The sequence below is a fragment of the Xyrauchen texanus genome, chromosome 19 (genome assembly GCF_025860055.1).
Source record: "Xyrauchen texanus isolate HMW12.3.18 chromosome 19, RBS_HiC_50CHRs, whole genome shotgun sequence".
Taxonomy (NCBI): Eukaryota; Metazoa; Chordata; class Actinopteri; order Cypriniformes; family Catostomidae; genus Xyrauchen; species Xyrauchen texanus.
This window is the reverse complement of record NC_068294.1, coordinates 15563828-15588436: the sequence shown is the minus strand read 5'-3', so window position 1 is coordinate 15588436 and position 24609 is coordinate 15563828. Positions and strand designations below refer to the sequence as shown.

The 24609-nt window shown below is 39.6% G+C and overlaps 1 protein-coding gene across 2 annotated transcripts in view; it reads left to right on the top strand.

Annotated features, from left to right (window-relative positions):
* The window catches only part of LOC127660235 (phospholipid-transporting ATPase IA), a 199093-nt gene extending 176760 nt beyond the window's left edge, over positions 1 to 22333 (top strand). For both annotated transcript variants that reach the window (XM_052150366.1, XM_052150365.1), the window contains 4 exons: positions 14642 to 14730; positions 16605 to 16697; positions 16982 to 17073; positions 21343 to 22333. In XM_052150366.1, the coding sequence (XP_052006326.1) occupies positions 14642 to 14730; positions 16605 to 16697; positions 16982 to 17073; positions 21343 to 21440 (372 nt within the window). In that variant the 3' untranslated portion in view covers positions 21441 to 22333. The remainder of the gene's footprint in view (positions 1 to 14641; positions 14731 to 16604; positions 16698 to 16981; positions 17074 to 21342) is intronic.
* The last annotated feature ends 2276 nt before the right edge of the window (positions 22334 to 24609 follow it).

The window sequence follows — 24609 nt, the reverse complement described above, 5'->3', positions numbered from 1 at the left end:
ACTATCACCCCTTGAGTCCTGAGGTTTGTTACCGCCACAGTAACGCAAGAACGTATGTTAGCATTTTCAGTCAGTTCAAAAGCATTGGCCAAGTGCTCGTATCTGCGGATGTTTCTGGCGTTAAAGAGTAAAAAGTATGGTAATACCATGTTTTTGTAACATTTACCATGGTGTTCTTTAAAGAACACAGTAAAGTAAATGAGTAAATACGATCATATGTGAATTTAGCACAGTGGTATTAGCATCTAACTATAACGTTCTGTGTGTAGTTGCATGGCATAGCTTTGTATGGTAACCTGCATTGGCCAAATATATTTGGAATTTCCTGAATGAGAAAATGAAGTCAATTTAAAGTATTTTGCCTTCCCAATGCACTTCATTAGTGAAATACATGCAGACTTTTTAGATGCTCTGAATACATAATAAACATGAATATAGAAGCCACAATTCTAGCACATTACCACTTACACAAAGCAAGAGTCATCCAGAGGTCTTAAAAAACCATTAGTGAGTGGGACATATATGTTTTTTGCACCATTTTTGACAATGCAAACAGCGAGAATCTTGAGATATGCGAGAGTTCAGACTTTGTAAGTGGTGAGGAAATATTCTTCAGTCTTTTACATTAGGTAAACTTTGACAATGCAGTCAAATGACTGTTCGAATGCATTTCTGGATGTCTAGTCCACAAAAGTAATCATTACGCCACTGCATTGTTGCAAAGCATGCACCGAAGACTTTCACCCACCATAACACTTGTGTTTACAGTGACCATATAGTGATTTGATTTAGTTAGTTTATTAGTAAAAATGAGTCGCCATATAACCCTTTTCCATGAATGTCAACAATGTACTCTTGCTCTCTTTAGATAGGAAATAGTTTGTTATGGTAGCTCAGACAGTCTTATCGTAGAATGTCCTACTAAGTCAATTTGAGTTTGAGATACTGTGCTCAACATCAAGAGGCTGCCGATGTCTTTCTTTCATCTCTCCTGCCATTACAAAGCTTTCCTCGTCTCACACACCTGTGCTACAAACACAAACTTACATTCTTAATATCACACATGTTTCGCCATTCATGTCATAAATGCACCTCTGAACAGACACACATCACATCCTGCATCTTTCCAGTGAGAGAAAGAATGTTAAGTTAACTTTCTAAATAAAGTCACAGTTGATATAATGAGTGACAAAGCCATGCATTAAACTTCTTTGGAGGTCAGAAAGTGATGCAACACTGGTGTTCTGTATCACATTCCTCTCCATTCTTCCATTGAATGCAACGGACAAGTCCGTTTTATTCAAGTGCACCTGGTTTGTGTGTGTGTGTGTGTGTGTGTGTGTGTGTGTGTGTGTGTGTGTGTGTGTGTGTGTGTGTGTGTGTGTGTGTGTAGAGAGAGAGAGAGAGAGAGACCATTCATCTTGTTCCATTCTTTTTGATGTACTAGATTTCACCTTTAGAGTATCACTCTCCCTATCACTAGATAAAACAACTGCCTACCACTCATCTTGTAACACCACTAACAGGAAACAGTGTGCATGCATGTTTTTTTGTGTGCTGATAAGCTCCATTTCAAACTCTTCAAACCAAGATCTGTCAAGCAATTAATGTCTTATAGCTTAGCCAAAGCTTTGTTCATTTTAGTCTAATATGTATGTTTGTATGCAAACCTAGTCTCAGTTACAGTTAACACTTTTGAGGAAGAACTAATCACTGACTTTGTCAAAGTTTGCCATGGTAGTGCCATCAGACCTTTGAAAAGAGATGCATATTACGACCAAGTGTAAACAGTGATGTGTTTTGCCTGTACACTTGTGATTGCATCGCCCAAAATGCATCTTAATACCAGGTGCAAACAGGGTCTAAATGGTCAGTTCTTGGCCAGAATAAACTAAAAAGTGAACCAGACCTTAAGTTGGTAGTAAAAATCTTTACAGTGGTAAGAAAAAGTATGTGAACCCTTTGGAATTACCTCCATGCATATATACATTTTTATTCAAATCTGGTTTGATCATCATCTAAGTTACAATAATGAACATCACACACATTATTGTATTTTTCTTGTACATATTGAATACATGATTCAAACATTTACAGCGTAGGTTGGAAAAAATATATGAACCCCTTGGAAAATGAGGTCAACAAAAGATAAATATAGTCAGGAGTTTGCAAACCTGCCATACCATTTATTGAAATGAGATTGGAGGTGTGGGTCAGAGCTACTTTTACATATAAAAAAAAAAAACACTTTTGATTTTTCTATTCACAAGAAGGTTCTGTTGATGTGGACTATGCCTTGCAAAAAAGAGATCTCAGGAGACCTTGCTTTGCATAAAGCTGGAAAGTGTTACAAAGTTATCTGGAAAAGCTTAGATATTCATACATCAACAGTTATACAAATTGTTTATGAATGGAGATGATTTAGTACTGTGGCTACTCTCCCTAGAAGTGGCCGTCCAGCCATGGTGACTCGAAGGGCACACCGCAGAATGCTAAACGAGGGACCTGGAGTGACAGCTGATTTGCTGCTTCGGGGCCTGGGCTGCTTGCCATCATCAAGGCAATATTAATTCCCAAGTTTATCAAGATATCCTACAGGATAATGTCAGGGTTGCTGTGTGCCAGCTGAAGCTCAATAGAAGTTGGGTGATGCAGCAGGACATTGACCTAAACATTTAAGTAAATCCACTACAGAATGGCATCAAAACAAGAATTTAAATTTGAAGTAGCCAGTTAGAGCCTAGACCTTAACCCAATAGAGATGCTATGGAATGACCTCGAGAGCCATTCACACCTGACATCCTAAGAATATGGCTGAGCTAAAGCAGTTCTGTAAGAAAGAATGGTGCAAAATGTTTCAGAATGTTTTGCAGGTCTAATCAGCAGCTAGTAGAAAAACTCTGTTGAGGTTATTGCTCCAAAGGAGGATCGGCCAGTTGTTAAATCCAAGGGTTCTCTTACATTTTCCATAGCACTGTGAATGTTTAATGGGATGTGTTCAACAAAGACATGAACGATTATAAGTGTTAGTGTGTTTTTAGCGTCAGCACATTGCGTTTGTCTATACTTGTGACTTTAATGATGATGAGCTCATATTTTATGACAAAATAAGGTAATTCCAAAGGGTTTACATACTGAGTCTTGCCATCTTTGGTAAAAAGAAAGTGTGCGTGCGTGTATGCGTATGGAGGATGTTTATTTGAGGGTTTCTTCTCAGACAACAAAAGGCACCACTCTCACTAGTCAGTTATGGAGGTCTAACTTCTAACCCCAGAAACTACTTACTTTGAACAGTCTACTATATGCTCTTCACAGTATGTCACACATTTAAATCCTAAAAGGCCCAGCTGGAGGTTAAACCAATATATTGCAGTACACAGGGGTGTGTATGTAATGTGCTGTGAATAAATTACGTTTCTCCCCCAACTCAGTGACTAATTTTCTACGTGTTCAGAAAATATGCCAGAGTTAGTTTATTTGAGTTCTTTGTGTTTTAATTTTTCCTGAGTTTCCCTCAGTCCATGGTGAAGTTCCATGCTTAGAGTAGAGGAGTGGGTAATGGGATATTGGGTGTTTGTTTACCATACATTGTGAATACCTCCCTCTCTCCGGCCTTGTGATGACAGCATTTGAGAATTGGTGTTTTTGCAAGTCCTGTTGGAATTAATTTTCTCTCGCTCGCTCACTCTTACAGGCATTAGATGAGGATCCAGCCTTGTATTTCACCATCTGCCCTTTGGGACTTTGGATATCTTTTGTTTCTACACATTCTCTAGACCCACAGACTCGCAATCTTGCCTGACCAGAGGAATATTGATAGACAGTTTACAATTATTAGGTTGTTTACAAGTTGACATTAGATATTTGAACGACTGGCTTGGCTGATAATAAAAGCATATTTTAATTAACTGCAAGTTGAATATTTAGTTTTTGGAAGAAACAGCTGAGGAAATTCTGTATTACTTTTGCACATGATTTTGTGTGTGTGTTTGTGTGAAGGTGGATAAAGTCGGCTTGGCTCGGCCGTTAGTGTTCTATCCCTAAAGCCAAAGGGCCAGACTGAGGGTGAATGACCATGTCTGAATTGTTTTCATCTCATATTTACCATCACAATGGGCGGCATTAACATTCTTGTGACAACATTATCACTGGCAGGCATGAGCAGTCAAAATTTGCTGCTTCACATCACCACTGATTAAAGCACTCAGGCATAGTTAATCCACCCTGTCAATCAGTGGAGGAAGTCACCAAGTGGGACTCAATTCAGTGTTTTGAGCACTGATAGAATCTGTCAACGTTAGCTTTCAGATTTTGAAAGACTTTAAAGAAGACTAAATGGTCAGTTAGTTTGTGGTTCTGACATAGTAAAGAAGTCATTTGGATTTATTACAGTTAAAGCTTAAAAGACTGTGTATGTGTCAACTTGCTGCAGTTTGCACAGAGAGGTTATGGCATTTTGCATTACATTTTTTAATTGGTAAATGCTTTATCCAGTGTGACTTATACTGCATTCAAGCTAGTGATTTTTATCAGTACATGCCTTCTCTGGGAATCAAACCCATTATATTGATGTTGCTATTGCCATACTTTGAGCTACCGGAACAAATATTGAGCTGTTCTGTTTACAAGAGTTGGAAACTTCTAAGAGTTAGTTTTTGTGGTGTTTCCATTTAGTGGCAGCTTTTGCCAAAACACAACCTATGAATCAGAATCAGCTTTATTGCCAAGTAAGCTTACACATACAAGGAATTTGTCTTGGTGACAGGAGCTTCCAGTGCACAAACAATACAGCAACAAGACAGAGATAGTAATAATAAAAAAATAGAATAAAAATAAAAAGTGAATAGGAAATAAAGTATATATAGAAATACACAATAGGACAGTGTGTGTGTGTGTGTGTGTGTGTGTGTGTGTGTGTGTGTGTGTGTGTGTGTGTGTGTGTGTATAAATGTATATGTATGTATACATTATACATACATATATGTTATGCATTTGGCAGACGCGTTTATCCAAAGTGACTTACAGTGCACTTATTACAGGGACAATCCCCCCGGAGCAACCTGGAGTTAAGTGCCTTGCTCAAGGACACAATGGTGGTGGCTGTGGGGATCGGACCAGCGACCTTCTGATTACCAGTTATGTGCGTTAGACCACTACGCCACCACCACTCCACATATATGTGTGTGTGTGTGTGTGTGTGTGTGTGTGTGTGTGTGTGTGTGTGTGTATATATATATATATATATATATATATATACAGTATCTCACAAAAGTGAGTACATCCCTCACATTTTTGTAAATATTTGATTATATCTTTTCATGTGACAACACTGAAGAAATGACACTTTGCTACAATGTAAAGTAGTGAGTGTACAGCTTGTATAACAGTGTAAATTTGCTGTCCCCTCAAAATAACTCCACACACAGCCATTAAAGTCTAAACTGCTGGCAACAAAAGTGAGTACACCCCTAATTGAAAATGTCCAAATTGGGCCCAAAGTGTCAATATATTGTGTGGCCACCATTATTTTCCAGCACTGCTTTAAACCTCTTGGGCATGGAGTTCACCAGGGCCTCACAGGTTGCCATTGGAGTCCTCTTCCACTCATGATGACATCACAGAGCTGGTGGATGTTATAGACCTTGTGCTCCTCCACCTTCCCTTTGAGGATGCCCCACAGATGCACAATAGGGTTTAGATCTGGAAACATGCTTGGCCACACACGCTTGACACCATCTGAGCCAAATAAGTTTATCTTGGTCTCATCAGACCACAGGACATGGTTCCAGTAATCCATGTCCTTAGTCTGCTTGTCTTCTGCAAACTGTTTGCTGGCTTTCTTGTGCATCATCTTTAGAAGAGGCTTCCTTTTGGGACGACAGCCATGCAGACCAATTTGATGCAGTGTGCGGCGTATGGTCTGAGCACTGACAGGCTGACCCCCCCCCCCCCCCACCCCCACCCCTTCAACCTCTGCAGCAATGCTGGCAGTACTCATACTTTTATTTCCCAAAGACAACCTCTGGATATGACGCTGAGCACGTGCACTCAACTTCTTTCGACCATGGCGAGGCCTGTTCTGAGTGGAACCTGTCCTGTTAAACCTCTGTATGGTCTTGGCCTCTGTGCTGCAGCTCAGTGTCAGGGTCTGGCAATCTTCTTATAGCCTAGGCCATCTTTATGTAGAGCAACAATAATTTTTTTCAGATCCTCATTGTTCTTTGCCATGAGGTGCCATGTTGAACTTCCAGTGGCCAGTATGAGGGAGTGTGAGAGTGATGACACCAAATTTAACACACCTGCTCCCCATTCACACCTGAGACCTTGTAACACTAACGAGTCACTAACGAGTCACTAACTAACATGACATCGGTTAGGGAAAATGGCTAATTGGGCTCAATTTGGACATACTTTTGTTGCCAGCGCTTTAGACATTAATGGCTGTGTTGAGTTATTTTGAGGGGACAGCAAATTTACACTGTTATACAAGCTGTACACTCACTACTTTACATTGTAGCTTAGTGTAATTTCTTCATTGTTGTCACATGAAAAGATATAATCAAATATTTACAAAAATGTGAGGGATGTACTCACTTTTGTGAGACAACCAATAATCCTCTCAGCAGTCCGAACTGTCCTTTGTTGCCTTCTTATATCTGATTTCGTAGCTGAACCAAACCAGACAGTTATAGAAGTGCAGAAGACAGACTCAATGACTGCTTAGTAGAATTGTATCAGCAGCGCCTGTGGCAGATTGAGCTTCCTCAAGTGGCGAAGGACGTACAACCGCTATGTAGCCAAATTCAATAGTGTAATACTATACACTCTATACATCTACTCAGTCATTGATAACTTTAGATGGCTTTAGTGAAGAACCCTTCAAATACTAAACCACTCATGCTAGCTCTGGTGGAGACATTTAATGCTTGCATTGCAAGTGGCAAAGGATAGGTTGATGTGCGAATCTTTGTTCAATTACTTTTCTGTTTATTTTTACAGTTGATAGCGTCCATGCATGCAGTTTTTATGGCAGTTAAAGATGCATGATTGTGTGTGTGAGTGCACGTGCGTGCGTGCATGTGTGTGTGTGTGTGTGTGTTTGGAGAATGTGAGTCCAGTAGACACTGAGGGAGTTGATGTCCTGTCAGAACAGTCTTTGCCGTCGATGCGGACACCCTTGACTGCCTGCCAAGACGAGGCCACAACAGTTTGTTGTTCTACCCATAAAATACACTGATCAGCCACAACATTAAAACCACCTGCCTAATATTGTTTAGGTTCCCCTTGTGCACCCAAAACAATGCCAACCCGCATCTTACAATAGCATTCTGAGATGATATTCTTCGCACCACAATTGTACAGAGCGGTTATCAGAGTTACCGTAGACTTTGTCAGCTCGAACCAGACTGGCCATTCTCTGTTGATCTCTCTCATCAACAAGGCATTTCCATCCACAGAACTGTCCCTCACTGGATGTTTTTTGTTTTTGGCACCATTCAGAGTAAATTCTAGAGACTGTCAGCCAATCGTATCAGAATCAGAAAAAGCTTTATTGCCAAGTACGTTTTTTACGCATACAAGGAATTTGTTGTAGGTGCATTCACACAGTATCTAAATATATGAATAAGAAATATAAATATAAATATGTCCACGCAGTATCAATTAAAAATAAGTATAAAATAAAAAGAGCAGAGTAGTGCAGTGAAATGTAGAGCCAGAGGTGGAGTGTGGAGAGAAAGAGGTGGAATGTGGAGAGGAAGCAGTGCAATGCATAAAATCATGCAGATACGGCTCAGCAGCATCAGTTAATGTTCACATCAACCATCAGAATGGGGAAAACATTGTATCTCCCCATTGGACCGTGGCATGATTGTTGGTGCCAGATGGGCTCATTTGAGTATTTCTGAAACTGCTGATTTCCTGAAATTTTCACGCACAACAGTCTCTCGAATTTTCTGAGAGTGGTGCCAAAAACATAAAACATCCATTGAGGGGCAGTTCTGTGGATGGAAATGCCTTGTTGATGAGAGAGGGCAACAGAGATTCCCTATCTGCCACTCACAATGTAGTGTGTCGATGTTGCTGGCAATACTGCTCGCCCTGCGGTGGTTCCTGCCATTGATCCAGGGCTAGTACGTGTTGGTTCGAACAGACATCACAGCGACTCTCACTTACATCAACCGCCAAGGCGGGTTAAGCTCCCCTCGCATGTCACATCTCGCCCACCATCTCCTCCTCTGGAGTCACCAGCACCTCAAATCTCTGCAAGTCACTCACATCCCGGGCGACCTCAACACCAAGGCGGCTGCACGGTCACGTCAGGTCACCCGCAAGGGAGAGTGGAGACTCCTCACCCCCCCACCCCTCAGGTGGGCCAGCTAATTTGGAGTCAATACGGGCAGGCACAGGTAGACCTGTTTGCCTCCCCAGAATCCTCCCATTGCCTGCTCTGGTACCCCCTGACAGAGGCCCCCTCACGCTGGCACACAGCTGACCACCTGGACTACGCAAGTTTGCGTTTCCCCCAGTGAGCCTACTTGCATAGACCCTGTGCAATGTCAGGGAGGACGAGGAGCAGGTCACCCTAGTGGCCCCCTACTGGCCCACACAGACTTGGTTCACTGAACTCAGTGGCCTACCACCCGCTGTGGTAGACACCATCACTCAGTCCAGGGCCCCATCAACAAGGCGCCTGTATGCCTTAAAGTGGCGTCTGTTCGCTAAGTGGTGTTCTTCCCCACACGAAGACCACCAGAGATGCGCAGTCAGCTCAGTGCTTTCCTTTCTGCCAGAGAGGTTGGAGGGACGGCTGTCCCCCTCCACCTTGAAGGTGTACATTGAGCCAGTAGCTGCGCACCACAACACAGTGGACGGCAAGTCCTTAGGAAAGCACGACCTGCTTGACACGTGCCGCCCTCTGCAGGGCTACGAGCCCATTCCACCAGGAGCGGGGCGGCCTCCTGGGCTCTGACCAGTGGCGCCTCCCTAGCTGACATTTGCAGAGCAGCGGGCTGGGCTACACCCAACACATTTGCGAGATTTTACAATATCCGGGTTGAGCCGGTCTCGTCCTGTGACTTAGCAGGAACAAACGGGTAAGTCCAGACCGAACGGCCGGTTATACCGCTTGCACCTAGCACCTTTCACCTCCCTTGAGCTGAAGATGTGCGTTGTTTATTCCCAGCAGTGTTCACAAATGTGTTCCCTGGTTGATTTCCTCCTAGGCCTGTGGCAGATGAGTTTGCGGAGAAACTCACTGCCAGCCCAGTACTTGTGCTAACTACGCCCCGTGCTGGTACAGGTGCTCCACATGCGCTGGTTCCCTATAGGCAACCCCTTGCGATGTATTTTCTGCTGAAATTTGTTTCCCGGTTGGCAAACTGCATCTTCCTTGGGCAGAGACCCCTCTTCCCCAGTCTCCATGCTCTTCACCTTGGGAGTGACAACCCTCGACATGGAGACTGGTGGGTTAGCGAAATATCTCTTTTTCTGAGGAGAAAAAGAAAAAAACAGGGAAAAGGGGCACGACGAGGACAAGCCTGTCCCCATTCTTTGAGTACTCGACTCATCCCCAAAGGGCTGTTAGAAACTGGGGATGTTACGGGCCGGCCCGGTGCATAGACACAACGTCGAGTGAGTGACAGACAGGGAACGTCCTTGTTGCCTTTGAAATAGCTTTGTAACCCTTCCCAGACTTATGTATTTTTTATGTATCACCTTTTTCCTCATCATTTCTGGAATTTCTTTTGACCTTGGCATAGTGTGCTACTGGGTGAGACCTTTTTGCCAACTCCATCAAGGAACGGAGGTTACAAAAGTAACCAGGACTATTGCAAGACTGGTTCAAACTGACAATGTCCATGGTAACTCAGATAACCACTCTATACATTTGTGGAGAGAAGAATATCATCTGAGAATGCTATTCTGAGATGTGGGTTGGCACTGTTTTGGTGGCACGAGGGGGACCTACATGATAGTAGGCAGGTGGTTTTAATGTTGTGGCTGATTGTGTATACCAACGGCCTGCATACTCCAACTATATTTTTTATGGTTGAACAAAAATCCACCATATAAATAATGATGGGAAAAATAAATGAAAATATGTTTCTGTGCTCACTATAAATTCATTATTGTATTGTAATTTATAATTATTTTATTATTATTATATATATATATATTTTTTTTAGGGCTGTCGATTAAAATATTTGAATTAATTACATGAGATGCCTATTCATTTACTGAATTAATCACAATTAATCACATTTATCACTATTTGCTGAAAAGCGTCCTAATAAACGTAATTCAGTATGAAATAATCAAAATAATTCAGATTATTTAAAGACATTTAATTGTGGCAGACAGTCTAGTAAAGCATAGAGTAGACATTGCAAAATCAGTTATGTGATTATGCTAATCACATGTAGTGAATTTTAAATATGTGATTCATTATTTGATTCCATGTGACTTTGCCCACTGCGCGTATGTGTGTGTGCGCGTGCGCGTGGCTGCATGCTGTTTATTTTTCCTAGGTAAGATACTGTATGTCTATGCGCGTCTGCTACGCTCATTGCCAGTGCTTACTTTCATTTTCTTCAGCAATCTGCATCAAATAAATTGAAGAAAAATTTTCTGTCTCTCCCACATCCGTTTCTTAATTTTTTATTCATTATTGCATGATGTGAGCCCTATGCTGATAATCTGTAACAGCTGTTATGTTTTACATTTTCCCTATTCTGATGTAGCACTGTTTGGGTGGAGTAAAGTTATCATATGTAGCTTGAACAGCCAGATGCATTTATACTTGAATGAGTATTTGTTGGAATGGTGTGAGTGATCAGATTTATATCTGTCTCAAATCTGTCTTGGAGAGCATTTACATGTGGTATTTTCATGATCGGATAGCTGTCCCATCAGTAAAAATGCATGAAGTGACAAAGTGTGAATACCCCCTTGAAAAGATGTTCTCTCAAGATGCGTTCTTGTTTTCTGAATGTACACGTGTCAGACAGATGTTTTTGGAGTGTCTCGTTGTGCTTGTTGTGTTTCACTGGTTTTCAGTGTCTCTAGCAATAAGCTAAGTTTTAAGAACTCTTTGTCAAGTTAAATTTAGTATGGATCTTTAAAAACATGTCTTGAGGCCCCCGCACTTTGCTCCAACAGCAATCTGTTGTTTGTACAGCTGGAGCTGCGCTTACTGCCCCCTGCTGACTGACATTCACTTAAAAAATGAAGGTTCTAATTAAAGCTTGAATTGCTCCGTTGGTCTGAAATGTCCTTATTACAGAATTAATTTATGATCTGTGGACAGGATTAGTTGTGTACATTTTTAACACATTATATATATATATACAGTGCTGTGAAAAAGTATTTGCCACCCATCCTGATTTCTTCTGTATTTGTGGAGATTTCAGACAAAATGTCTTCAAAAATTAAAACTAAATCTAACATAAAACAAAGGCAGTCTGAGTAAACACAAAATACAAATTATAATGCTATTTATTGAAGCAAAAAAAGTTATCAATACCAATTGGGCCTGTGTTGAAAAGTATTTGCCCCTTAGTTGATAAATCCCCAAATCTATGAGACTGCATTCATAATGGGGTTCAGCTGGACTAGACACACCCAGGCCTGATTACTGACAGTCCTGTTCAATCAAATAAACACCTAAATATAATTTTTTTTTAGCTGCATGAAGTTGGCAAAAAGGTCTCACCCAGTACCACACTATGCCAAGGTCAAAAGAAATTCCAGAAATGATGAGGAAAAAGGTGATACGTAAAAAAATACATAAGTCTGGGAAGGGTTACAAAGCTATTTCAAAGGCCTCTCTCACATCAATACAGGTCACTGTTCATGACTGCACTATCAGAAAGACACTGGCCAAAAATTGCATCCATGGTGTTGTGAGTGTGGTGAGGCGAAAGCCACTCCTAACCAAGAAAAACATTTAAGGCTTGTCTGAATTTTGCCAAAACATACCTTGATGATCCTCAAACTTTTTGGGAGAATGTTCTGTGGACTGATGAGTCAAAAGTGGAACTGTTTGGAAATGAAGGGTCCTGTTAAATCTGGCATAAATCAAACACAGAATTCCACAAAAAGAACAAAAACCTACAGTCACGCATGGTGGTGTTAGTGTGATAGTGTGGGGATGTTTTGCTGCTTCAGGGCCAGGGTGACTTGCAATAATTGTTGGAAACATGAATTCTGCTCTCTACAAGAAAATTCTAAAGAAGAACATCCGGTCATCAGTCTGTGAGTTGAAGCTCAAGTACAACTGGTTTATACAGCAAGACAATGATCCAAAGCATAGGAGTAAGTCCACCTCTGAATGGCTCAAAAGAAGCACAATTAAGCTTTGAGTGGCCTAGTCAAAGTCCTGACTTGAACCAGATTCAGATGCTGTGGTAGGACCTTAAAAGGCCAGTTCATGCTTGAAAATCCTCCAATGTGGCTGAACTGAAGCAGTTCTGCAAAGAAGAGTGTGCCAAAATTACACCAAAGCGTTGTGAAAGACTGATCTCCATTTATTAGAATAGTTTGGTTGCATTTGTTGCTGCTAAAGGGTTAGGGTTAGTGCACGGGTGAAAAGAATTTCATGCCATGCTGAAATATGACAGTCCAAGAAGTAGCAGTTTTCTCTTTGACAATGGCAGTTAAATTATTTTCATTTTGGGCTAATGCCAACCAATCCGATCGATCAATCGATCGAATTTCATCAAGGCATGAAATTCTTTTCACCCGTGCACAATTTTCTCTGATGACTCTTGGCAACACAGAATGTGCTTGTTCTTTCAGGGTTAGACAAGACATTAGTGGGGGGAGGAAGTCATTTTGATTTCCAGCCATTTGGGATTTCCTGTCTCTCTGATGTTTTGTAAGACATCAAAGTCTATTTTCCTGTAATGGTGAGCAGATTAGCTAATTTGGTAACACCTGAAACTTCAGATTAAATTGGTGTAAGCAGGTGTGCTTCTCTGTTCTGTGCTCAGACCTTTTCTGTTTTCGATTACAGAAAGTTTATTGTCTGGGATGTTGAGTTTGGACAAGTGGCACAAGCATGTAGTTGAACGCCAGTGCACATTGACATTTTAATGACAAGTATTTTCAACACAGCTGGTCCAAAGAAAACATGCTAAACTGCAGACGACTAGCCCACACCACAGTATCTCCCCCTATCTTTTTCTGTTACGGTCTCTCCTAGCCCCAAAAGACGGCTGTTCAGTTTTGCCAGTGTCCGGTTCACCCAAAATGGTCATTCTTTACCCACCCTCACTTTGTTCCAATGACATACTTACTTCTGTGAAACGCAAAAGAAGAATATCCATTTACTTTTCCATACAATGAAAGTGAATGGTGATCATGGCTGTGAAGCAAGATATGCAGTGAAATTAACTTACATTTTTTAGGTTTCCTCACACAAAGCTTGTGGTTTCAGAAGGTGTGTAATATGCATGAATCATATGGACAACTTTTATTATGCTTTTATAATACTTTTTGTCCTTTTTGGAGCTGCTTTCTTCCATAATTTCTTCAAAAACGTATTTTGTGTTCCATAGATGAAAGAAAGTAATAAGGGTTTGGAACGAGGGTGTGTAAATAATAATCTAAATTTTTGGTGTTTTTTTTAAATGGAAAATAAAGGTTCTTTTCTCAATGTAATTAAAACATAAATGACTTTGAAGACCTTAATACCATTACCTCATTACTGACTTGTTTGTCTCCATTTCACACAGTCCAAGACCTCTGAATTTCTTTTCACCGCATGTTTATTTAATACAAGGGTGTATTTTGGCAAATGGATGTTGTCTTTCTGACCTTGCATTGGCTCTCATTTAGGAATACATTGGTCATTTGTTTTGGTTGTGTAATTTTTTGGAGATTGAAAATGTATCCAACTCCAAATCTGGACTAATTAATACAAGTAATGAAGACTTATGTGTCTGACCAGTTTTGCACATAGTACCATGCAGTACTTTCTAAGAGTTATGACTGTAACATCCGGTAAATTTGAGTGTTATCAGATAGTGCTGTTTGTGCATACCAGAGGCCATCCATTCTGAAATGTGACATAAATAATGATCTTTACTGTTTATTTTGTCCTAGCCTCCCAAACTTCCAGCCCAGGTTAATATAGTTTGGCAAAAACATTTGGTACGTGTAACTTTTTTAGTTGGTGTCTATGCAGTGGTTTGCATTTCTATGGATTTACTTGGTCTTGCCCTTATACACAAACACACACAATCATTGTATCATATGAAACAGGCCTTCTGGACGCAGCAGATCAAGGTCATCATTTGTGATCCGAGTTGACTGTCTCCAATCAAGTATTAGAGAGCTGATCTGGGTAGTACCATTAGCAACTACAGATCAACACTCTAGACTTTTCTTTCCTCTATCTGTCCTCTAATCTCTCGCACACATGTCTAACGTATAACAGGAAGAGTTCACTTTATTGCCCTCCTTAACTGGATTACATCTTCTGATGGTTTGGTCAGATTGGCGGTTGAATGCAGACCTATAGTGTAATAATGATGTTGGAGTGTGAGAGTCCAGCTTAATGCTTTTAAATTTAGAAATCAGTTGCGATTATCATTAGAGTCCTTTCTCATCTCAGTTTATATGCGTATTTGTTTTCCAGGCAGACATGATGTTCAGTTCAGGTGTGTTCTGGATGGGCCTGATCTTCATCCCCATCACATCTCTGGTGTTTGATGTGGCCTACAAAGTGTGAGTGCAAGTATAATCGCTTATTTTATCTTGCTATGTTGTCATCATCTGATTTACTGCAGTAGTTTAGATATTAGTTTCATCGCATGTTCAGATCAAACATTTTGATTGATACATAATTTATCAAACAGGGGTGTCAAACACATTTTAGGTCACAGGGCATTTTTATTATTAATATTTATTAAACCTTGATGTACCTATCAATTAGTGTGTGCACAACACATACTTTTGTGGAGATTCCAGAGTCAGCTTTATGCTGCGGGGTTATTCAATTTCAAATCAACCCAATTTAAAAACTTCCCTGGCTCAAAATGTATTTATTGCTTGAATGAATATCAAAGCCAAAATACTGTATAATGCTATGGAGTGGTGGTGGCGTAGTGGGCTATAGCGCATAACTGTGAATCAGAAGGTCGCTGGTTTGATCCCCACAGCCACCACCATTGTGTCCTTGAGCAAGGCACTTAACTCCAGGTTGTTCCGGGGGGATTGTCCCTGTAATAAGTGCACTGTAAGTCACTTTGAATAAAAGTGTCTGCCAAATGCATAAATATAATGTAAATGTAATATACAAAATAACATATTAAATGTCTTTGATCAATATTTATTGAGTAATCTAGTATTTTGTAGTCGGGGGTCAAAATGACCAAAGTAAAACTAAGAGTAAAAAATAACCATAGAAAGGAGGCAGCATCGATATTTTATTTGTACACAGATATATGAAGGATATAACTAAAATAAGTTGAATTTAACACCTTGTTGCATTATTCTCCATTATATTGAGTCAAAACATTGTTTGTGTTGTTTTTTCAAAGTTGGATTGCCTATAACTCCAGCAGTATTAAAGATATCTTAAAATCCTTTTAGGTTATAGTTCAGAACAAACTTTCCTTTTGATATCTTTATTTTCAAGGCCCTATATGGTTAAGTCCCAGAGAAATGGGGCTCTCGATGTGGCTTTGTGCATAAATTGTAAAATGTTGACCATGTAAACTGGTTTTACATGTTAAATGTTGACCATGTGAATGTTTTTGTCTTTATTAACTAGTCCGATATTCACTAGAAGTCTTTAGATTACATATATATTAAATTGATAATTAGGGAATATCAATCAAACAACAAAATTGACAAAAAAGAGAGAGAGAGAGAGAGAGAGAGAGAGAGAGAGAGAGAGAGAGAGAGAGAGAGAGAGAGAAACACTCACTGCTCTTAGCTGCATAACTTGAATAAACTCTGAAATACAACATTAACATAAAGTACTTTACAAAAAATGGCATGCCTGCTTCTTAGTCAAACACTAACAGCACAGAATCATTATTAATAGCCTACACCTATATAATTATTTAGTGGAGACTTGGAGACAATTGAGAAGTTCATCTATTTAATACCACTAATATTTTTCCTTGTACCTGTCAAATATTGCCACGAGTGAGTGAGAATAAATTGCTTCATTAAAATAAAGGTCTTACCACTTCAAGACGAATATATAATTCCGATATATTTAATGAATGCAAATGTTTCTAAGGATCATTTTATTTGAAATGTTTCTCTCAAAGCATCCTGTGGGCCAGATTGGACTCAACAGGCCATGTACATTTACATTTACATTTATGCATTTGGCAGACGCTTTTATCCAAAGCGACTTACAGTGCACTTATTACAGGGACAATCCCCCTGGAGCAACTTGGATTAAGTATCTTGCTCAAGGACACAATGGTGGTGGCTGTGGGGATCGAACCAGCGACCTTTTGATTACCAGTGATGTGCTTTAGTCCACTATGCCATGTGTTGCACCCCTGCCGACAAGCATCATATTTGGAATGGAACCAGAAATGTTTCCCATTGTTTGAATTTTGTGTCTTTTTTTCTGTCAGCATTAAAAAGGTGTGCTTTAAGACCCTGGTGGATGAGGTGCAGGAGCTGGAGGCGCTGTCCAAAGACCCAGGAGCTGTGGTGCATGGGAAGAGGTGAGGACCATTCCTAATAAATTCATAATAAAACTGAATAAGCAAAAGCAGTGGATCAGCAGGGATCACGTCTGAGTGTAAACGATCCAACTGGCTGCTGTCCTAACCCGCCACTACGAGCGTCTCATTTTGTCACCTCAACCTCTCACTGGAGACACATCTGGCCAACAGGAAGTTTTTCTTTCATTCAATCGCTCTTCTGCGGCAAATGAGAAAAGACGGCCTTTATGTGGATAATGATGTCTGTGTCTCAGTACTGTTTCTCTTTGTGTTGTTCCCTGTAGTTTGACCGAGAGAGCCCAGCTCTTGAAGAATGTCTTTAAGAAGAGTACCGTCAGTCTGTACCGGTCCGACTCCATGCAGCAGAATCTACTCCGTACGTCAACGACACACATGTTCTCTGCCACCCACACGCATGCCGACACACCCACATGTTCTCCACAATGCAAACATCACAAGCAAACTCACGAAAAATCACTGATCCACACACACCCCACCATTCCCATCTGTAGCATCAAAATGCAAGTTCATGCTCCCACTCAAGGGCATATGGATGCACAACTACAGAAACTCACAGATTAACAAACCTGAACCAAAAACCCTGAAAATTAGATGAACACATTTTAAGCAGTGCAGACATAATAACACTCTAGAAAACAGCTGCACTGATAAATCTAGAGTTAAACAGCCAGTGTGATGCCACCAGTCGTAGGGTTCCTTCTCAGGCTCAGCTGTTTTGGGCACAAGGGATTTAGAATAACACAGGGGCTTCGAAGTCACATCTGGAGATTTTGCTGAGGATATCACATCCCACAAGTGTTAATTAAAGCACCTGCTGATATATGAGGTCATAATATGTGTAGTGACACAGGGTTCACATGCACAAATTACTGGCATTTCCTCCCCGGAGGTTCTGTTATATGGCAATTTCCTCAAATGTGGTACATTCGGTGTCCTTTTACTTTATTGAATGAGGCACCATTGCCATGGGTTTTTTTTTTGTGGGTAAGGGTGATTTATTTATTTTTTTGGTCTCAGATTCAGAGGTCTTGACCTTTTCGTCTGTATCCAGCGATTAAAATCATATGTCAGTATCATCATTTTCACAATCTATTCCATTTATTGTAGTTCCATAAAAATGTTTCTTAAAACTGTGACACCTGAGAAATTACATAATTTGGACCCTTTCAACAGCGCTGGATAAAGACAAGTAAATTATCTCATTCCATTTATTTCTTCAAATTGAAGCAAAATTATGACTGAATTCATCAGGCTGAAACATTCAACCCTGTTTCCCAAATTATTGTGAGAAAAAGATCTTTAATTTATGGGACACATAAGTTTTTCATGAACTACACATCAAAATTTGTTCCCAAACTTCCTTGTGCCTACTAAATGATAGCTTCATTTAGGCTAAATTTATTTTGGCATTTAATATCTCTGATTTATTTATTTATTTATTTATTTATTTTTCCTGTACATTTTCTGTAACTTCTGTACATTTTGGTCACAGGGTTGCAAACCTCATACAGATATTATTATTATATGAGGTTTTTGATTTACATTTACTGCAGGTTAAACACCTCCTTTCAATTACCATTTATTGAAATAAAAATCTGAATTTTTTTTGTACCCTTTACATGGAAAGTGCCATATTACACTTGCATTTCTCATATGCTTTATTTTTTTTTTTTGTTTAGTTTTACATTTATATTCTGATTTCATTTTCTGTTTGTTACCTCTAGATTATTTGTGTGTGTGTGTGTGTGTGTGTGTGTGTGTGTGTGTGAGCGTGTATTTATCACTTTGTGGGGACCAAATGTCCCCATAAAGTTAGTAAAACCCGAAATGTTTGACCTTGTGGGGACATTTTGTCGGTGCCCCATGAGGAAAACAGCTTATAAATCATACTAAATTATGTTTTTTGAAAATGTAAAAATGCAGAAAGTTTTCTGTGAGGGTTAGGTTTAGGGGTAGGGTTAGGTTTAGGGGATATAATATAAAGTTTGTACAGTATAAAAACCATTATGTCTATGGAAAGTCCCCATAAAACATGGAAACACAACGTGTGTGTGTGTGTGTGTGTGTGTGTGTGTGTGTGTGTGTGTGTGTGTGTGTGTGTGTGTGTGTGTGTGTGTGTGTGTGTGTGTGTGTGTGTGTGTGTGTGTGTGTGTGTGTGCGCGTTTGCGTTTGCTTTTTGGTGAGGATGGGGGACGATCAATTATAGTTTGATGTTGTTATGTAAATTCTTGCCCCTAGCTCATACCTCAAAACATATTAACAATTAAACCTGCATTTTCCATCACGTCCTTCCCATTCTTCATCTATGCATGTGCTGCTGTGCTGGTGTGTTTTGATTGAAAGACGGAGCAAAATGTAACCATTTCAATGTCCCACTGTCATTTCCACAATGCATTGCCCTCCTCTGCCTCTTGCATGTGCCCCCCCAGGCCAGCAGGTAGAGGTCGATTCGGTTGAGTCATAAGGTGAGTCATAGATTCAAGCAAAAAACCCAGTGTGCAGTGATGTAGAGATCATAGTGCTAAATTCACTCAGTGAGATATTAAAATAAGGCTTCCCACTGTCACAGAAAACCTGGAAATGTTAGGGAATTTAAAATAGCAGGGTTTTGTGCAGGCCGGAAAATGCAAAAGAAATTAATAAATCTTAAAAGCCATGGAGCTTTATAATTTTTCTAATCAGGTCTGCTCTAAATAATTTTATTGGCTAGATATTGAGTAAAATTTGATCGCAAGCCATGGTGATATCTGATTTGTAAGAAAATCCTTCTTTTGAGTGAATCGGTCGAACTGGTTCACAAATCAACTTAAATGATTCATTCGCGAATCTGTCAAATCTGAATTGAGTAATCACAAATGACTGGAAAAGTAATGAAAAAGACAGTGACCACATTTACATGCACTTAAGAAAACAGTTTATTCCAGGGTTTTTGCAGAAAGCGGCATTCTGAAATGTCATGTAAACGAGAACGCTGATTTCCGTATGCCTTTTTAAGAGATTAAGAGAAAGCGGTTTAACACACTCAAGTTTCTCCTGGAGAACGTGGCTGAATGTGGTCATGTAAACGCATTCCAAAAGTTATTTTCAAAAAGGTTTTTCAAGAGTGCACATGTGTGTGAACAGACCGGATTACAAACGTCATAGGATGGAGCAAAATCAACAACAAATCTCACAGCAGAATGAATTAAACATTTTTGGGTGTACAGTGGGAAAAGCACATACACTATAAAATATACACATTTATACACACCAGAAGAAAACATCGACTGTCCCTCACATTTGCGTATATGCACTGGTACGTTGGGGGAATCCCAGAGTTTTATTAAGAGGGAAACACCACTATTGCAGCAAAATTCCACTGCAAATCGCAATAGAAAGATAAGATAACAAACACCGCAACAACTCTGGAATAACAATAAAAAAGTTAAGTCTTCCTCGGATACTATGTTTGTTGTTTACACAAGCATTGTGAGAAATTACATTGCTGTGGAGAAATATAGAGTACGGCGCTTATACAGTGCATGTAAACAGTAATGCTGCTTTCTCGCAATAAGACGCTTTCTGGTGCCCATGTAATCGTAGTCACTGAAATTCAAAGTCCAATTTTTCAACAAGGAAACAAATTAGGAACCCTGTAAAAATTCTCTGACTAAAGTGTTGATAGACTTCTGATTCTATTTAGGGTCCAAATCAGAGGATCAAGAGCTTTTTTTACCTCCAAAGGCTTCAGAGAGCCACCCTTGATCAAATGAGTCACATTTCTTCTTGTTTTATTTGGAAATGAAGTTGATTCTTCCTGGTAGAATCAATAATCTGACATTACAACACTTTCCAGTGTCTGTCTTCCTGCCAATTTCCATTTGGAGTCTGCCAAGATAATTGCTATTGGCTCACCTGATCACCCCTGCCAGCCCACCCACATTGCCATGGCTGGTTTCTTAAAGTCCATCTGAGAGCGATTCGATTTCTGTTTATTTCTGGAATCAAGCAGTCAGGATGTCTTGCATACTGATGTCATTGTGCTTGTGTCTTCCTGCAGTTAACTGACCTCCTTTAATTTGGACCAATACAAATATTTTCAGTGATTTTAGTCCCATTAGTGTATGAACTGTAGGTCATTGCTTATTAGAATCCCCTCTACAACAGGACACAGTGAATAATCCAGACAGTCCCTTGTATCCCCCTCATGAGTTTAAAGGTAACGGAGCACATCATGGTAACAGATTGCTTTTTGCTCAGGAAAAGTAAAGGATAAGATGATTTTTGTATTGTTAGATTTGTTTATCTCACATTTTGTCATTGTTTGCTCACCCTCACGTAAATTCAAATTGGACTTTATTTACATATTCAAACTTTCTGCATAACGATTGGTCATGTGACACGTGAGAACCAATGACGTCTGGCATCATTTACGTCAAAACCTGGCACAAAACATTTTCATGCAGCATATTTGATTATGCATCACTGAGTTATTTTGGAACAACAAGAGGGTGAATAAGTAATTGATGACAGAATTAACATTTTCAGGTGAACTACAGTATTCCTTTTAAGTTTGTCTGTCGACAAGAACGTTGCATGCAGTATATTTGTTTGATGCCTGTTCTTTGGGTCCTGTTGTTTACAGATGGCTACGCATTCTCGCAGGATGAGAACGGGGTGCTCTCCCAGTCCGATGTCATCAGAGCCTATGACACCACCAAGCAGCGGACCAATGAGTGGTGAGATCCAGCTTGCTTGGCCCCACCCCCCTCTCAACGGTCACTCTACTTTTTAAAGGCTGACAGAGCGCTTAAGCCTGTCAGTTTAACTTTGGCCAGCCTAGGGCACACCCAGGGCAGCAACGGATACGAAAAGCAGTTTGATAGGGAAATGTCCTGTTCTTTAAAAGGAAAAAAAAAATACGTTATTTTAGTGCTGTAGTTGTATGTTGAATAGCACTGTGCTCACATATTTTTGCCCAGTCTTTGTCAGTATGGTTTGTGATCTGTCAAACAGAGGAGAACGGCATGAAAAACTGACTCCTCTCTCCTCTGCCATTCTTTCGGCTCTTGAGTGTTACAGCCAAATATGGGGTTATAATGAAGATGTGATGAAGGTGTTGAGAAATGTAGGTGTTTGATTGTGACTTTGTAATCAATTATGACACATAAAAGTCTGTTTGTCAGAATGCTCCCTTTTGTTTTTACTGTATAGCTGTTTAATTGTGGCAGAAGCTATATCTGTATCCCAGATCACCAGTGGAAATGTCAAGTTCCAAAGAACATTATAAATGCTGTTCCTATTTATATATATATTATAAGTGTTATAAACCGGTCGTTTTTACACTCCTGAAATACACTCTGCACTAATTTGACAACTTCACACCTATTGTTTTTTCCCTGTAAAATATAATGTATCAAGGCCTTACATTTGTTGTTGCCTTCAGCCATAACTGGGAGTTGGTTGTTTTTCCTTTTGTTTTTTCTTTGTGGTGGTTGTTTTTTTTGTTTTATGTTTTTTGTGGTTTTGTTGTGTTTTGTTTTGGTTCTAGATTTATTTATCAAAATCAGTTTGTTGATTTCTTTGTTTTGTTTTTTTGTTTTTCTTTTGTTTTTTTGTTTGGCTTTTTATGTTTTTGTGGGGAGGGGGGGGGGGGGTGTATTTTATTTTTTTATGTTTTTTGTTTTGATTTGTTTTGCTTTTTGTGGGGAGTTTTGTTTTATGTTTGGGTTTTGGTTTTTAGATTTATTTATCTAAATCAGTTTGTTGTTGTTTTTCTTTTAGATGTATTTTATTGATCAAAATCATTTTATTGTGCCTGATTCTTTCCGATTTTTTGCAGCTCACATGTATTTACCATTTTAATCAATTTGGTAACATTTCAACTGCATTCTTAAACAAGTTCCTGCATTCCACATCTTACACGGCTGCAATGATCACAAAGGTGCCTAATAGGAACTTTTTTCTCCCGGTAGAGATAGTATTTCAGAGACTTTAGCTAGACAGTGTAACAGCATGCTTACACATTAGACCAAAATAATGTTGTTCATCACATATCAGGCTGTTATAATAGGGTAATGTGAGATTTTTAAGCCACACGTTGAACCATCTGCCCCTTTTATGACTTCAGCTCATCCTAAGGGGCTCATATGAAGCTCTTTTACCATAGATGATCACAGCAACTTTAATTTGACTTTAGTTATTCCCTTAGAACAGAGTGTTAATCCTTCAAACATAAGTGCCATTAGCTTGGGGGAAGCACAGAGGATTTCGCCACACCCACACATAGTATCGATACAACTATGTCTCTATAGTTATTTTGTGAATTTGTATTTTTATATTAAACCAAGTGTGACTTTTTGGACTGATCTGCTTTGTAATGAAAATGCCGTCCCTCTTATTTGTGAGACCAGAAACTGGTCGTGGTTCATGAGCTTACTTTGCCTGTGACTACAACAGTCTTATTAATGCTTCTTTATTTGATGGTGGAGTTTGTGCGTTGGTTCTCTTCTCCCCGTGGGAGAGCACGTTTTGTATAATGCGTCTGCGCAATGTGTGTGGTCCGCATGTGCATGTGAGCTAAGGTTCGAATGTGTTGGTGTATACTTGACCATGTGCATGTGAGCTAAGGTTCGAATGTGTTGGTGTATACTTGACCATGTGCGTGTGTTTGTAATCCTGTCGGTATGCATGTCCGTTTACTTATACTAAAACCTTCTCTTGGTGAATCCCTATTTGCCAGTGAGATGGCTAACTCGAATGAAATTCCTGAATATTTTGAGGATGTGTGGGTGTCCTTATTGTCCGATTGTCTGAAGCTGCTTGATTCTATCATCTGCACGATTATGGTGAGCTATATGCCGATGCATGGCCCTGTATGGAAGCAGGTGTGTGCAGGTGTAAGTGTGTGAGTGCATGTGTGTCATCTGTGTCTATGTCCCTCTTCGTAGGAGGTTCTGCTAAAGCTTGACCGGAGATGTTGCACAATGCACTCTTTTATCTTTTTATGTGATGTAAATTCTAGTTAATATCAGTTAAAGTATTATTTATCTGAATGGATGTACATGTTTGTAATTTAGTTTTAAACCTCATTGTAACTCTAGAAGCTGAAAAGATTCTTTTATTTTTATTTCTATGACAGAATAGTACTTTTATAGCTATTGTGCATTTTGTTTATTAAACTGTGCATTGAATTGATTCTCTTGTTTGGTTGTCGCCGTTGTGGGTCGTCATCTGTTGTCTAACTGATTCAAACACTGGATGTGTGGCCCTTTGATGTGACTCCAGGTGTAATGTGACTGGTCAAAGACCTGGGCTGTTGCTTTCTAAAATCTTGTCAAAGTGACTGATTGCATGAATGAAGTCGCTCCTTGGTTCAGCCTAAATGTTAACTGTGCTCTGATTCTCTTTAGTGTTGGTCACTTTAAAGTATGAAAATGCACTTTTATGTTGTTTAAATTCTCTATTGGGTGTTTTATTTTGCTTTAAGATCTTTCATGTCTTTTTTTTCAGTGATTGTTTAGCATGTCGGAACTGTAAACTTTTAAGTGTTCTGTCTTTTAACTGCCATAAAGGACTTCTGAAATAAACTTTACAACTTCATCATGGAAACTGTTCTTCTCTCATAATTTCCATTTTCTTGTTGCCTCTCTCTAAATGACTAAATTTAGATTAAATTCTCATCAACATGTCCTCAGAAAGCAAGATAACGGTAATGTACCATTCGTATGTGTTGGACAGAATTTTCTCAATACAGATCGGATAACTCTCCGATGGGGATTCAATGAACACAAATTCATGATTTGGCAATAATCTCTATTGTTTCTATACTGTAAACTTCCCAAAGCTTATTTCCTGTCTAGACCAATGCATGTCTTATGTTTACTGCAAAAGCACTAAAAACATTTTTTTT